General features: G+C 52.5%; 2 protein-coding genes across 3 annotated transcripts in view; one reads left to right on the top strand and one right to left on the bottom strand.

The window, feature by feature from the left end:
- The window catches only part of Stac2 (SH3 and cysteine rich domain 2), a 16,020-nt gene extending 8,503 nt beyond the window's left edge, over positions 1-7,517 (top strand). The window contains exons 2-12 of one of the 2 annotated variants that reach the window (XR_003845147.1): positions 501-807; positions 1,387-1,484; positions 1,622-1,712; positions 2,265-2,377; positions 2,468-2,540; positions 2,648-2,709; positions 3,167-3,264; positions 3,555-3,606; positions 3,934-4,071; positions 6,094-6,905; positions 7,073-7,517. Coding sequence is in view for 1 of the 2 variants with exons in the window: in XM_029546237.1 (XP_029402097.1) it covers positions 501-807; positions 1,387-1,484; positions 1,622-1,712; positions 2,265-2,377; positions 2,468-2,540; positions 2,648-2,709; positions 3,167-3,264; positions 3,555-3,606; positions 3,934-4,071; positions 6,094-6,198 (1,137 nt within the window). In the remaining variant the exon portion in view is untranslated. Of the gene's footprint in view, positions 1-500; positions 808-1,386; positions 1,485-1,621; positions 1,713-2,264; positions 2,378-2,467; positions 2,541-2,647; positions 2,710-3,166; positions 3,265-3,554; positions 3,607-3,933; positions 4,072-6,093 lie in introns of both variants that reach the window. The other variant, XM_029546237.1, reaches the window with a different exon arrangement.
- A 5,405-nt stretch (positions 7,518-12,922) lies between these two features.
- Rpl19 (ribosomal protein L19) lies at positions 12,923-16,026 on the bottom strand. The gene is given in 6 exon segments (XM_021212411.2): positions 12,923-13,120; positions 13,485-13,555; positions 13,558-13,721; positions 14,477-14,599; positions 15,002-15,108; positions 15,952-16,026. Coding segments are annotated over 6 exon segments (594 nt in total). The 5' UTR covers positions 15,957-16,026; the 3' UTR covers positions 12,923-12,996.

The raw sequence follows: 16,026 nt of genomic DNA, 5'->3' as shown, positions 1-16,026 counted from the left end.
AAAAAAAAAAAAAAAAAAAAAAAAAAAAAAAAAAGTTTGTTTGCAACAACATTTTGCAATATAGCCCAGGTTGATCCTCCTGTCTCCATTCTCTCCATTACAGAAGTGTGCCACCACATCCCGCCACAGTCTCGATTTTTGTTGTTGTTTCTTGGGGGTTTGTGGGGAGGTTGAAAGGTGGGGGATGATATGATTCACTGGCTCAGCCTTAACTGACTGGAGGGGACCAGCAGCTATGCCTTGGCCACTTGACTTCCATAATCTCCCCAGTAATGAGCATGCCCCTGCCCAGGTAGACCTCCCATGGAACGCCCTGCCAGCTCCGACGAGCTCTGGGAGGCTGGAGGTCAGAGCAGGGGTCTCTGAGAGTTTTTTCCTGTTGGCTATGGGCCTCAGCTCTCCCGAGCCTTCATTGCTCGGCCCTCCAGCCACATGCTCACAGCCTGCTACATGCTCACAGCCTGCCACTCGCTCACAGCTCGCTGCTTTTCTCTTTCCAGCTCCAGCGATTTAAGCGCTCCCTCTCCCTCAAAACCATCCTTCGAAGTAAGAGCGTGGAGAACTTCTTCCTCCGCTCGGGCTCTGAGCTCAAGTGCCCAACAGAGGTGCTGCTGACACCGCCAACCCCACTGCCTCCCCCTTCTCCACCACCTGCATCCACAGACCGGGGTCTACCCACCCCAACACCCTCCCCGTGCCCAGTCCCTCGCCCCTTGGCACCGCTCAAACCAGTGAGGCTGCACAGTTTCCAGGAACATGTTTTCAAGAGAGCCAGCCCGTGTGAACTGTGCCACCAGCTCATTGTGGGTAGGTACCTCCCCGGGGCCCTGGGGCAGGCTGATGGGCGTCCGAGTTGGAGTATCGCAATGCAGGGTCACCCTACCCACTGTGCTTCTCTCCCTGGAGAGACCAATGAGTGTTGGGTAGAGGCTGGGCTTTGGGTGGTGGCTAGAGTACTTGCCTAGTGGGTCCTTACCCTTGGATTCTATATTGCCAACTCTGGGAAAGAACAATAGAGTCATGAGTGCTGGTTGTACCGCTGTTGATCCAAGCTCACATTTTGGCTTTCCTGCCGCTGACAGACATCTGACATCTTCACTGTAGGAGGGAGAGGTGCCAGGCCCTGAAGCCCAGCACAAAACTATTAAGCATCTGATGCCCTTCCTTTACACCCCTCCAAGGATTTTGTTGTTGTTGTTGTTTTTGGTTTTCTGAGACAGTGTTTCCCTTTGTACCCCTGAGTGTCCTGGAACTCCTGCTGCACACAGGCTGGCCTCAAACTCAGGCACCCGGCCTTCAGCCAGGCTTTTTGTTATTGTTGTTCCTTGTCTATGGGAGTGTCCTTTCTTGGCCATTTCCTCTTGCTGAGCCCACAGTCTCTTCTAGGAAACTCCAAGCAGGGCTTGCGATGTAAGACATGCAAAGTCAGCGTTCACCTCTGGTGCTCCGAGGAGATCTCCCACCAGCAATGCCCAGGCAAGACAGTGAGTAAGGGGTGTGATGTGGGAGAATGGCCGAAAGGAGGCTCAAGGCTGGCTCCTCCCACGGGGTATCCCTGGGCTTGGGCAGGGCCGCGTAGGTCATTAGTCTCCCTGTTTTCTCTCTGCCTCCTCTCCCTCAGTCCACATCTTTCCGACGCAACTTCAGCTCCCCGCTCCTGGTGCATGAGCCGCCACCAGCCTGTGCCATGAACAAAGAGTCCCCACCTACCGGTAAGTGACACACACTGGGGCGGGGCCGCTGTTCTCAGAGGTCCTGTAAGAAATCCACACCGTCCTCACCTGAGCCACACAGGCGGCGCTGCCTGCTCCCGGAACACCCTGATCCCCTGCCCTGGATGTGGGCTCCATTTATTGATATCTTCGTTCATCTCCCAAACAGCAATTTAGTGAGCACCTACTTAGTTTGAGGCACTGAGCCAGACACAGACACAACTGAAGGAGGTGAGACTGAGTTGGGTGTGGTGCCAGGCATCCAGTCAGGCATCCCAACATTCAAAATGCAGAGGAAGGAGGATAACAAGTTCAAAGCCACCATTGCTACATAGAGTCTCGAGCTCTACGAGACACTGTCTTAAACACCAAATACTAATAAGACAAAAATGGAGCTGGTTTGGTTTAGGGTTAAGTTTGCTCAGCAAGTAAAGCTTTTTGTCCCCCAAGGCTGGCAACCTGAGTTCTATTCTTGGGACCCATATGATGGGGCTTCAGGGTGAATCCAGGTTGGCATCTGGGTGCCAGGCGTTGAGGTTGGATGCTCCGCAGGGACCAGCGGGAAGGTGGACCCAGTTTATGAGACCCTGCGCTATGGCACCTCCCTGGCACTGATGAACCGGTCCAGTTTCAGCAGCACGTCTGAGTCCCCCACACGGAGCCTGGTATGCTGGGCACAGAAGGGGAGGCCTGGGGGAGGGGACCGGAGCATGGCTGTGGGCCCAGGGACTGATCCTCCTCCTGTTTCTCCCCAGAGTGAGCGTGATGAGCTAACAGAAGATGGAGAAGGCAGCATCCGCAGCTCAGAAGAGGGGCCTGGGGACAGTGGTAAGCCAGGGTGAGAAGGCCCCAGGGACAGGAAGAGGGAGGCGGGGGGGGGGGGAGGTAGTCCTTGAAGCTTGGCCTTTTTTTTGGCCTGACCTTGCTGTTTCCAGTATTCACAGCTCCAGCAGAGAGTGAAGGCTCAGGACCGGAGGAGAAAAGCCCTGGACAGCAAGTATGCCTGGAGTTAGCTTGGAACCCACGGGCCAGGGTGGGAAGGAATGTCACTTCTTGTCATTGATCAGTATGATGTGCATTGCAACACACTACAAAGGGCGCTGAGGGCTTCCTCCCTCCTGTGTTCTCAGGCCCCAGAGAGAGGCCACAGTCAAGACAGGAGCCATGAAGACTGGGAGGGAGGGGTCTCCACTGTCTGTGACTCCACCCCTGCTCTCCCAAGGGCAGGCCATTCTTGAATGGAGCAGACAGAGGGTGTCTCTCCTCTCTAGATCAGTTCCCTCCCCCACCCAGGGTTGGGGAGATGCACATTAGGCCCTAATACTTACCAGAAATTCACTCTGTCCTACCTCACAGACTCTCAAGCCAGGCAGGCAATGCATAGTCACAGCAAGCAGACAGTGGGTGGAGCAAGGAGGTGACCCACCATCACTGACCCAGAACTTTTCCTACAGCCCCCAAAGCTGCCCCTGCGGAAGGACGTGGGGCCCATGTACTCCTACGTCGCCCTCTACAAGTTCCTGCCTCAGGAGAACAATGACCTGGCTCTGCAGTGAGTCCTTTCTGTGGTCTAGCCCTGCCTAACCCCACTGACCTTGGAACGTAGGATGATGGGGACCTTTGCTTCTTGAACATCTAATGATTCTGTACTCAGAGGGGCTGGGGCTGCCCGGAGTGACTGGTGTAGTGTCCTGTCTCCTGCCCAATTCTGGACTGTTTCAGGGAACCTGATGTATCTCTGGTCTCAATGGCCTCTAAGGGCACTGAGAATCCTTTCGCACATGAGAGGGGACTGCAGGGCACTTGGGTACCCACACACTGACCCAACTCTCTCTTTCCCAGGCCTGGAGATCGGATCATGTTGGTGGATGACTCTAACGAAGATTGGTGGAAGGTAATGTGGCAGGATGGGGTACGGGGCCTGGGAGGGGGGTGCAGAGGGGGTGGGGGTGGGGGGCTCTGATAACTGCTACGCCACCTTCCCTTCAGTCTTCCTTCCACCTTCCTAGGGCTAACTCTTGGGTCTTGCTGTCAGTTTCACTCCCCCTCTATAAACTCCCCTTACCCAAGCTATAGCCTTCCAAGGCCAGAAGCCACGCCCAGCAAGGGGCTGGAGCCCAAGGTCTGAAAGACCCCAGCCGTGGCTCTGAGTAGGAACCGAGTCTAGAGAAAGAGTGCGGGTGAAGCTGATGTTTAGATTCACTGACACCCTCACCCCCAGGGCAAGATTGGCGACCGGGTTGGCTTCTTCCCAGCCAATTTCGTGCAGCGGGTGAGGCCGGGAGAGAATGTTTGGCGATGCTGTCAGCCCTTCTCTGGAAACAAGGAGCAGGGTTACATGAGCCTCAAGGAGAACCAGGTGGGTGCCAGGGCCCTGCAGGCACGGGGTATATACTGAGAGAGGGTGTCAAGTGTTTCTCAGGAGGGTCTGAAGGGAGCGAGCAGGTTAGAAGCGAAGACATTGGAGCTAGGGAAGCTCTCTAGACTATAGCTGGGGGCACTGATGGGCTGCTCTCTCTGGCTCCATCCTAGCAGCACATAAACTGGGCATGGTGGCACATACCTGTGACCTAGGTAAGGCAGGAGGAAACTGGGTCTAAGACTATATAGCAGCCAGGCGGTGGTGTAGACCTGGGAGGCTGAAGTAGAAGGATTTTTGTGAGTTCGAGACCAGCCTGGTCTACAGAGTGAGTTCCAGGACAGCCAGGGCTACACAGAGAAACCCTGACCTGAAGAACAAGAAAGAAAAAAAAAAAACAAAAATAAAGACTGTATAGCAAGTGTCAAGGCTACGTAGTGAGACCCCCATCTCTAAAGACAAAGGCAAAGGAAAAAGGAACGTAAGTCCTCCTCGGGTGCTTGAGCTGGTCCCTGATTGATGTCAGAAGCAGCTGGGATAAAACAGAGCACTGAATTATGAATTCACAGGCTTCGCTAGTTTCTGTTGTTTGTTTTTAATTTGTCTTTTATGTACAGGGGTGTTTTGTCTGCATGCATTTCTGTTCATTGCGTGTGTGCCTGATGCCCACAGAAGCCTGAAGAGGTCGTTGGATCCCCTGAGACTGGAGTCACAGCTGTGACCTGCCGTGTGGGTGGTGGGAATTGAACCTGGGTCCTCCGGACGGGCAGTCAGTGCAGCTCTTAACCCAGTGGTCCTCAAGCTTCCTAACACTGTGACCCTTTAATACAGTTCCTCATGTGAACCCCAACTGTAAGATTATTTCATCGCCACGTCATAGCTGTAATTTTGCTACTCTTAACAATTGTAAGCCGGGCAGTGGTGGCGCACACCCTTAATCCCAGCACTTGGGAGGCAGAGGCAGGCGGATTTCTGAGTTCCTGGTCTACAGAGTGAGTTCCAGGACAGCCAGGGCTATCCAGAGAAAAACAAAACAAACAAACAAACAAAATCGTAACGTAGTCAAGAAGAGTTCAAGGCCAGCCTGATCTATAAAGTGAGTCCAGGACTGACAGGGCTACCCAGATAACCCTGTCTGGTAAAACAAAGCAAAACAAACAACAACAACCACAAAAAAAACCCTGATATGCAGAATGTCTAATATTTGTCCCTCAAAGGCACCTTGACCCACATGTTGAGAACCTCAGTGACTTAAGCATTGACCTGTCTCTCCAGCCCTTGCTTTGTTTTTTAAATTTATTTAACTTAACTTTATATACATTGGTGCGAGGGTGTCAGATACCCTAGAACTGGAGTTACAGACAGTTGTGAGCCGTGTTGGTACTGGAAATTAAACCCAGCTTCTCTGGAAGAACAGCCAGAGCTCTTAACCACTGAGACTGAGCCATCTCGCCAGCCCTTGCTTTTTGTTTTGATTAGATAGTATTTTACTATGTAGCCCTAACCCTGGCTGGCCTGGAACTCTCTATGTAGGCCAGGGTGGCCTTGAACTCACATCTGCCCATCTCTGCTTGTTTTTATTAGACAGTGTTTTATATGTAGTCCTAACCCTGGCTGGCCTGGAACTCTCTATGTAGGCCAGGGTGGCCTTAAAACTCAAATATCCGCCCATCTTTGCCTCCCGAGTGCTAGGACTTAGTGTGTCCCTGGCTAGTTTAAACACTATGCCCTCTAGCTTGCTGGGTCACCTCAGGCTAGCCCTTTCCCCTCCACCACCTCCTCTGTGACATGGGATCAGGCCTGGACGTTGGTTTAACTGATCACCAGATTGAGCTCTGATGCTGACGTGCCGCTTGCTTGCTATCCCCTAGTCTTGCTGCTCATCCCTCTCCTAGGATCTGCCTGCATCAGCTCTATCCACAAGGTTTACGCCAGCCCCGCCAGCCCCGCCCTCCCGTGGGGCGTGTCCTTTGGAAGTCAGGAGCAGCACTCATTCCTGGTCTCATCTCTGTTTCCACTCAGATCTGCGTAGGTGTGAGCAGAAGCAAGGATAGCGATGGCTTCATCCGCGTCAGCAGTGGCAAGAAGCGGGGTTTGGTGCCAGCCGACTCCTTGGCAGAGATCTGACAGAAACCGAGAGAACCCTGACGCTACCCCTGCCCATGCCTGGCTCTTGCTTCTGGCCTGAGAAGGAAGCGGGCATCCTGGCCACACCCTTCCTCTCCCTGTCTCTCTCCTAAGCATCACCCGCCCCCACTTAGGAGCCTTCTGCACTGAGGAAGGTTTTATTTCTTGGGTGGGGTATCCTGAATGGGGTGATCTTCTGGGGCTTGGGAAAGGGAGTCAAAAGTGGGAAGAAGTGAGGAAGCTACCGGTAGGACCACCCAGAGCCCAAGCACCACCTAGTCGGGTTGCCATAGTGAGGCCCACCCTAGGAAGTCGCCTGCTGTCTTCCAGAGACTACCTGCCCATACTGCCTTGCATGCCTGACTCCTCTCTGCCCACAGCCTTTGCTTGGGTCTGTGTATCCACCCTCTGCAAGTGGGGCCTTGAGAGAGGACCTGTTGGTGTCCCTCAGCCCTCTCCCTCTGGCTTGAGAAGACGCTGAGGACTATGGGGGAGCCCTAAGTTACCTGTCACCCCTTCAATTCTCAGGAAAGTTCAGGAATCTTTCCAATTACTTGAAACCTGGGCGACAGAGCAGGGCCAGGGCTGAGGTCTGGAAGGGGTGTAACACGTAGGAGTCTGTTCCATTGAGGGCAGTCCTCACAGGACAGCCTCATTCTCTGTCTACTAGAACTCGGTGTCCAAGAGCAGCCTGGACAGAGACCCAGGTGAGAACAAGACAGTGGCCCTTGCTTGGTCAAAGCATATCACTGTTAGGACTCCAGAAATCCCTACCACCAGAAGCAGACAGCTCGTGTGTGTGTGTGTGTGGGGGGGGGTGTCTGAGGTGGTGAGGTCTCAAACTTACCTTCTCCTGGGACGAATACCTTGGCAGATTGAGGAAGGCTATGGAAAGTTCTTTTGGCCACCATCAAATGAAGCTCTAGGAGCCCTTAGCCCTCCCGGCAGGACGAAGGACCTCAAAGGCTGCTTTTTCTTCTTCCTGGTGCCAGCACACACACACTCCCACCTCCTTCCAAGCTCAGACCCTCCTTTTGAGCCCTGATCCTGTCAGCCAATGCCACCACCACCCCCCACCCCAGTTCTGGGCACAGTCATGCCTTCCATACAGTGAGAGGACACGGATTCTCTACCCAACACACCTAGCCCCACTTTTCCCCCTAAAAGGGGACTAAAGCCCTGTTTGCTGCCATGAGGCCCACCCCCCAGCAAAACCCCCGGGGCGGGCCCAATGCCCACTGTACATGAGGCTGCATGACGACGGGTCTGCGGGGGCGTTGCTGAGCCCCCAGGCTCATAATTAAATGTTTCTTGTCTCAGCTTGCCTGCTCGGTGTATCTGATTGAGATAGAGAAAGCAAGAGTATCAGGCTGGAATGGGGGCTAAGAGTGCAAGAGGTATTGCCCTCTGAAAGGAGGGGCGTCAGAGTAGGACGTGGTGCTAGCTCGGGGACCACAGAAAGAAGCGGAGGGACCCGAGGAAGGGAGAAAACAAAGTCAGGCCAGGGAGGTGGGTTGAGGCCACTTCTGGGTTCTACGTGCACTTGAATCGCGCAGGGGACGGACCCACAGTGACCTTGTTGACGCAGACCTGCACGCTTCGGCCTCGGAGGCCGCCTCTCTCCGCAGCCCCTAAGCCTGAGATTCAGAGGTGGTGGAGGGGACAGTGGAGGACGCTGGGGCCAGGAGATGACTCAGCAGCGTCCGTCATCAGATGCCTGGCATGGGGGGAGGGGAGGAGGAGGGAATGGTGGGGGAGGGGGTCGTGCTGGCCCCTCTGGGGCTGCCGCCCACCTGCTCCAGCCAAGCGGCCGCCTTCCCGCGCCTGCCTGGCCGCGTCACTCGCGCGGTTCGCGTGTCCTGAGCTATTTATAGGCGCAGAGGGGAGCAAGCGAGCCCGAGGCTACTGCGGGAGGGCCAGGGCAGTGGTGATGCTGCCAGACCGCAGAGGGTGGGAATCTGCCAGTCTTGACAACTGCCCGCTCCTCCATAGGAGTCTGGTCCCCACCTCCCTCCACCTTCGGAGTTAGGTAGGCTGGCTGGGACCAGACTGTGGCGCCTCCTCCTTGAGCATCCTTTGAGCCCCTTCATCCAGTGAAAGCAATAGAGATTGAGGGTGGAGAGGGAAGAAAGACAGCCCTCTACTAGAATTGCTCGCCCTGGAGCCGGAACACACACACATCTGATGGCTTTTGGGGGGGGGAGGGGGAGGAATGGGGTCTTGTTTTGAATCAGTAATGTCCCACTTCAGCCTCCCACGTGCTAGGATTGCAGGTAGAAGGCACCACGCCTGCGTCTGAAGACTGTAGCTAGAATTATGTAATCCAGGCATCTTCTGAATTTCTTGATCCTGCAGCATCGGTGCGCCTCTCTAGTAGCTGAGACTACAGGTGTGCGGCACCATGCCTGCCTGGAAGAGGAGTTCACGTAATAAAACGCCAGGCGTGGCCCGCGGAGCATGCTGGGAACCTCATGCTATTTAGTCCCCTCAGTAACTCAGACCATGCTGAACCCTTTGACAGATGAGGACACTGGGGTAGAGACGGTAAGTGGTTTGCCGGAAGTCATCCACTTTATACAGGACAACCCGCCCCTTTTACACTTAGGAAAACTGATGCCAATCGGGAACTAAATGATTTGTCTGGGATTACCAGGCAATCAAGGGCCTAGACATCTTACTACCTTGCCCTGTGTCCCTCGGTGTCTTAAGCCACCATGATAGAGGACAGCCTGAGATGGCCCGACCAGGAGCTCCAGGAATGGAGACAAGTGGGAATGTTGAATTCAAGCCTTTGAAGCCTTATGCATACCCAGTGTCTGCCACCAGCAAGCAGCTGGCCCGGACCCCCTCCCCCAGTCTGTTTGCTGCACTGCTGAGCACAGCAGATTTTTCGGGTGGCTGAGCCACTGACAACAGGCTCCCAGCCTAGGGGCTGGGAACAGCTGGTGTCCCCACTGTAGCCTCCACCCTCCTCCCAGCCTGTTCTTGGGGATCTGGACTAGCCACACTACTGGTCTGGGGATGCCCAGAAATCTGCTGCCAGCACCATCTCTGACCTACACACATCCTTCTCTCTTCCCTCTGTCTCAGCCTGAGATCTCCTAGTACAGCCCATTTGGGTTCAAGGGAGATGCAGAAAGGAAAAGGTAGGAGTCAGAGATGGGGAGGTCTAAAAGGACAAGACAATAGATGCTGGAGACGGGGTTGGGGGACTCAGGCAGTGAGGCTCTTTGTGTAATCCCACCACTAAGTAACCCAGTCCCCTCTCTTCTCCTGCACCCCCTAGTCCCCTGGGGCTTGGACCCCAAGGAGGGCAGCTGTGCACTTCTAGACTCAGTCTTCTGTTTTGAAGGGGGTGGCATAGCCCATCCCTGCCTCAGCATCACTGGTGCCACCAGGGAGGAGGCCAAAGCCAGCCTCACTTTCCCATCCCATCTCCAGCTCACAGCCTACATCCGTGGCTCTGCCATGGCACTACTGAGTCATACCCACAGCTGGCAGCTCCGAGCCAGACCTCCCTGGTACTCATAACTAGACAATGTTGAGATTCTGGGAAGCAACTTGGATAGCTGGGTGATGGCACACGCCTTTAACCTCAGGATGGAAGCAGGTGGCTCTTGGAGTTCGGGGCCAGCATGATCTGTGGGGTAAGTTTCAAGATAACCAGGGCAACACAGAGAAACCCTGTCTTGAAAACAAACAAACAAAAAGAGAGAGAATGAGTTGGCTTTTTTCAGGGTCTTTACCTGGGAGACAGTGAGCCCCTTGGAAAGATATATAAAATGATTTCATGGCAATAGTTCTATACTTTTGTTGTTTTGCTATGTAGCTCCAGTTGGCCTTAAACTTGGAGCAGCCAGGCTTCTGAAGTGACAGGATTATATGTACCACCATGCTTGGCTAGTTGGCTAGTCATATACTTTTTTTTTTTTAAGATTTATTTATTATTATATCTAAGTACACCGTAGCTGTCTTCAGATGCACCAGAAGAGGGCGTCAGATCCCATTACAGATGGTTGTGAGTCACCGTGTGGTTGCTGGGATTTGAACTCAGGAAGATTTGAACTTTGGAAGAGCAGTCAGTGCTCTTAACCACTGAGCCATCTCTCCAGGCCTGTCATATACTTTTAAAAAGATTTGTTTTTATTTTTAATGTGTGTGTGCTAGATATGAATGGACGCCAAGGAAGGGCCGAAGGCATTAGGGCCGGAGTTACAGATGGCTGGGACTGCCTAGTGTGGGTCTAGGAATTGAAATCAAGTCCTCAGGAATAGCTCTAAACTGCCACCCATCTCTCCAGCCCCAAGTCATATACTCCTGAATGAAAGGGCCCATCATGAGAGGCTGGAGGGGCTAAGGAGGTTGGAGCTGGGGCTGGAACTCATGCTGAGTACATCCTATGCTGCAGAGCTATGCTTCAGGGTTAAGTTGATTGGATTTCCAGGGCCTGGAGTGGATTCAACAGTTATTTAAGGATTCTTTCCTTCTTTCCTTCCTTCCTTTTTTTTTCTTTTAAAGATTTATTTATTTACTTTTATGTCACCACACCAGAAGAGGGCATTGGATCCCATTACAATGGTTGAACTCAGGACCTCTGCAAGGGCAGTCAGTGCTCTTAACTGCTGAGCCCTCTCTCCAGCCCTATTTAGGGATCCATTATGCTTGAAGTTCCCTGAAAATTAGACTCCCTTCATGTATTTTCCTGTAAAAGTGTCAGAGCCCATGATAGGAGAGATGTTCCTTCCAGGCCTGGCGTGGCTATCAGGAGAAAATGACAGTGGGATAGAGAATAATAGCTCAGTGGCAGAGCATTGTCTGTCATGAGAGGTTTTTTGAGAACCCTCAGCCCATCCATTACCTTCTGTATCTTTCCTAGTTTGCTTCTCTGTCACTGTGTGAAAGTGACTAAAACAACTTGGGCGAGGATAGGGTTTATTTGGGTTACAGGTTACAGCCAAGGAAAACCAGGGCAGGAACTCAAGGTAGAAACCTGGGGTTGGGAGTGGAAGCAGAGACCGTTGCAGAGGGCCGCTTCCTGACTGGCTCTGGTCCTAAGGCTGGGTGCCTAAGCAGCCCTACTCTGGAACTGAAAACCTAGTCCTTAGAGAGCCACTGGTTTGTAGTCAGTGGTGGAAGCCTGGAATCACTGGTTTTGTCTTCAATGAAGGTGGCAGTAGCAGGATAAATTAACTTGGTGACACAAGATCAATCAGGCAAAGGAGTGACTGTCCTCCTGTGGCCCTTCTTTATCTGGACCCTTTCCGGGTAAGTCTTCCTAATATTTATTATTAAGGCCATGCGAATTCTTCAGGTAAGGCTCCCTACTTGGCTGATTCTAATTTGTGGCAAGTTGACATTAAAACAAAACTATCATAGGGCTGGGGAGATGGCTCAGATGTTGCTCTTCCAGAGGACTCAGGTTCATTTCCCAGCTGTCAATTCCCAATATGGCAGTTCACAACTATTTATAATTCCAGTTCCAGAGGACATGGTATTGTCACAGAGACATCCAAGTAGACAAAACATCAATGCAAATAAGTCCTTAAAAATAAAAAATTAAACATCTTAACCTTTCAAAATCACCCAATGTCAACCAAACAAAAAGCCCAGAAGCCAGAGTCTACAAACTAGCAGTGAGTGAACAGCGCCACCTTCTGGCTTGGAATGGAACCGTGACTACTATGCTTGGATCACTGCAGTCCCCTCTGTAGTCCCTGTCGGGAGGGGTTGGAATCTAACCTTTTCCCTCAGGGTTGAGTTGGATGTCCAGGCTAAGCAGAGAGCTTGGCCAAGGCCACTCCTCTTCCAGGCCTTGGAAGCTTTGCCATTAGGAAACTCTTACAGGAAGAGCCCAAGGTAGCAATGGCAGGCAGCTACAATGAACAAAGGAGTCCGGAAATGAACTCCCCTGTGCCTTGTACCTAGCCACACAGGTGCTGAGTGCTTCTGAGTCTGGGCCTAGAGCCTTCCAGTACCTGCTTTCTTCCCTGCCCAGAACTGGATAAAGCAGAGCCCTGGGGTCTTCTGGTCTGTGCCCCTGTACACCTGCCTCCTCCACGTCATTTTTTCCACAGCTTCCTTGAAAGGCCCTGGTACTGAGGGCCACAACTTTCTTTGGCAATCCAAGTGTAACTCAGAGCTCACAGCCAACCTGTCACTGGACATCTTAAACCACCACACAGCGCCCTTCTTACTCACCCATATTACCGTCGGTCACAAAATGAATGTGACTGACCCTGTCTCATTACAGTGTGAAAGTGTGAAGACTACAGGGCCAATGTACTCAGCTCACAGCAATTATTAAAAGCCTTATGGCCAGGAGTGGTGGTGCATGCCTTTAATCTCAGGAGGTGGAGGCAGGCGGATTTCTGAGTTTGAGGCCAGCCTAGTCTACAGAATGAATTCCAGGACAGCCAGGGCTACAAAACTAACCAAGCACATGGTAAATACTTCATGAGATAGATGCTACGGCAGGTTTTCAAGCATCTGAGCACACAGGCATACCACATTTTGGGACTAGAGCCCCTTCCAACAGGCTGCTTGAAGGACTCAGCCACTCTAGAGAATGGATACATCACTTAAGGCTACAAGAAGTAGGTGACCCTTCAGTAAGTCCCAATACCACCCTGAAATCTAGGCTGACATCCCAGGCTCTTGTGGCCGACTCTGGACCTTGAATCATTAAGACACAGCAGTCAAAACTGCTAAAAAGAAGACAATGGACAAAAGCTTTTTCATTTTAATGACTGATCCGTGTGAGGCCACAGCCAGGCCACTATGTACAGACACAGGGAAGCTTTACTTCTTGGTCTCCTCCTCCTTGGACAGGGTCTTGATGATCTCTTCCTTCTTGGCCTGTAGGCGCTCCTCACGGCGCTTTCGTGCTTCCTTGGTCTTAGACCTGCGAGCCTCAGCCTGGTCACTGTGCAGGAAAGAAAAGGGTCAGTCTAGGCACAGATGAATGGCTGGGAAGAGGCACGCCCCAGACTAGGGCTCTAAACCCTTGGAGCCACATCAGCCCAAACAACAGTGGTTCCTGCTTCACCTAGATACTGAGGATGGGCAGGTGGTAGGCTTTTCCTTTATTAAATAACATTTTTAAAAGTACTATTAACTTAATGTACTTAAGTACACTGTTGCCTTTTTCAGACACACCAGAAGAGGGCATCAGATCCTATTACAGATTATTATGAGCCACAAAGTGGTTTCTGGGATTTGAATTCAGGACCTCTGGAAGACCAGCCAGTGGTCTTAACCCGAGACCAAAGATCCTTCTTGAAACTTACGCCAGGAGCTTCTTGCGGGCCTTGTCTGCCTTCAGTTTGTGGATGTGCTCCATGAGAATCCGCTTGTTTGTTTTTTTAATACATTCCCTTTGACTTTCAGGTACAGGCTGTGGTACATATGGCGGTCAATCTTCTTGGACTCCCGGTATCTCCTGAGAAGCCGGCGCAGGATCCGCATCCTTCTCATCCAGGTGACCTTCTCGGGCATCCGAGCGTTGGCAGTACCCTTCCTCTTCCCTAGCAAGAATTAGGAATGAGACTCTCTCTTCTCTTCTTTTTTATTTTTGGTTTTTCGAGATAGGGTTTCTCTGTATAGCCCTGGCTGTCCTGGAACTCACTCTGTAGACCAGGCTATCCTCGAACTCATGAGATCCACCTGCCTCTGCCTCCCAAGTGCTAGGACCAAAGGTGCGCACCACCACGCCTGGCTCAATCCCCAGTTTTAAAACACCCAGTAAGCCGGGCAGTGGTGGCGCACGCCTTTAACCCCAGCACTTGGAAGGCAGAGGCAGGCAATTTCTGAGTTCAAAGCCAGCCTGGTCTACAGAGTGAGTTCTAGGACAGCCAGGGCTACAGAAAAACCCTGTCTTGAAAAACCAACCCCCCCAGCACTTGGGAGGCAGAGGCAGGCGGATTTCTGAGTTCAAGGCCAGCTGGGTGTACAAAGTGAGTTCCAGGACAGCCAGGGCTATACAGAACAACCCTGTCTCGAAAAATCAAAACAAGCCCCCCAAACCAAACAAAACAAAAAACCACCCCAGTAGAACCCCCAGCGTAATCAGAATATAGAGACTTATTGTTGACATCTTTTCTCACTAACAAACTCAGCACTAGGGCCAACTTGTGTCAATGCAAAAGATAGTTATCACCCAGCAACTACACAAGATGGGTGAAAAACATCACCAGTGTTGAGTGTAGACCCGACCGGTGTCTTAAGGGTGCTGACCGAGTGCCCATCTTAGAGGCAGGGTGAAAGGCTTGACCATTCTCACCTATGCCCATATGCCTGCCCTTCCGTCGGGCCAAGGTGTTCTTTCGGCAACGAGCCCGGGAATGGACAGTCACAGGCTTGCGGATGATCAGCCCATCTTTGATCAGCTTCCTGATCTGCTGACCTGGGAAAGGAGAACACACGGGTTTAGTTCTGAAAGGGCCAGCCACAAAACTCAAGCTTTATCCTTGACCCAACATCCTGAAAAGGAGCTAAGAACATTTGCCTCTTAAATATTTCACAGCATATTGGTGTACCTAAAATGCAGGTTAACAAGGTACTTGGTCTGATACTAACAAGGCTTGCTTCTGTCTTGAAACCTCATTCAACATCCTCTAGTCCTCAAATATCTTTTTAAAACTTCCATGCGGCTATAAAACACTCAACTTTGATCGTAATAGATTAATGTAACCCTGGATGGTTTGCATCCTATAAACTAATTCTATATATGATTTTGTGTGGGGGGTATGTGTGTGTGTGTAGATCTCATTGGAGGTAGGTAGTGAGGATGAAAGATCATACTCACGGGAGTTGGCATTGGCGATTTCATTGGTCTCATTGGGATCCAACCAGACCTTCTTTTTCCCACAGCGCAGGACACTAGAGGCAAGCCTCTTCTGAAGCCTGAGCATACTGGGGTACACAGAAAGCACTAGTAAGCCCTGGAAGCAACATCCGAACAAACACTCCAAGCAAAATCTCCACTCTAAAGTCTTAGTCCTTTTTAAGAAGATGAACAAAATATACACCAGTATGCATACAACATTACTATTAAGGGCAAATAGACCCCCTAGCCCTAAAATTTCTGCCACCCCTTTTGATCCTCTAATAACTATTTCCAAAGCAAGGTCTTAAATCCAAACCAAGACCTGGGAAATGAACGTGGCCCAAGTGGACAGCCAAGGGATTCGGAGTGGGGGAAGGGCAAGCTCTTCCGTTTACTTGGCTCGGTGAAGACTTTAATGTTAAGGATCAGACACGAATGGGTCGGGGCTGTGACGCAGCCTGTTTACCCAGGAGGACAGGCGCGGCTCTTTGCTTTCTGGGCTCTTTTTCACGTTTATTAACGTCGTCCAGGCGATCGGGCGGAAGCCAAGCCGGCGCCTCACCCTCCGCACTCGGGAGGCCTGGCCTTGCCCGAGACTCGTCCCACGTTACACGGTGGAGATCTGCTGGGCTCAGGCGAGGAGCCACTCAGGGCCCCGTCGCCGCCGCTCTCCCCGCGTGCTGCCCCACGACGCGAGCCAGGCCGGGAGCGGCGCCCGCGGGAGGTCTCCGGGCCTCGGCGACCCGCGTTCCACCCTCCCTAGGCCCTGGCGGTGCGCGCTCTCCGAGCTCCGGGTGCGGCCGCACCACGCCCGCCTCCCCTCTCCCCTCTGCCATCCGGGGTCCCGGCCCCGATCCCTGCCAAGCCTTGCCGGCCCCGTCGGCCCCGTCGGCCCCGCTGGCCGGGAACCGAGAGCCGGGCCCGCTCACCTCATGGCTGCGGCAGCAGCAGCGAAAAGGAAAGAGCTTGTGGGCCGCAGGCTCCTCCCATTATCTGCGAAGGGG

The sequence above is a fragment of the Mus pahari genome, chromosome 14 (assembly GCF_900095145.1).
Source record: "Mus pahari chromosome 14, PAHARI_EIJ_v1.1, whole genome shotgun sequence".
NCBI lineage: Eukaryota > Metazoa > Chordata > Mammalia > Rodentia > Muridae > Mus > Mus pahari.
This window is presented reverse-complemented; position numbering and strand designations above follow the sequence as displayed.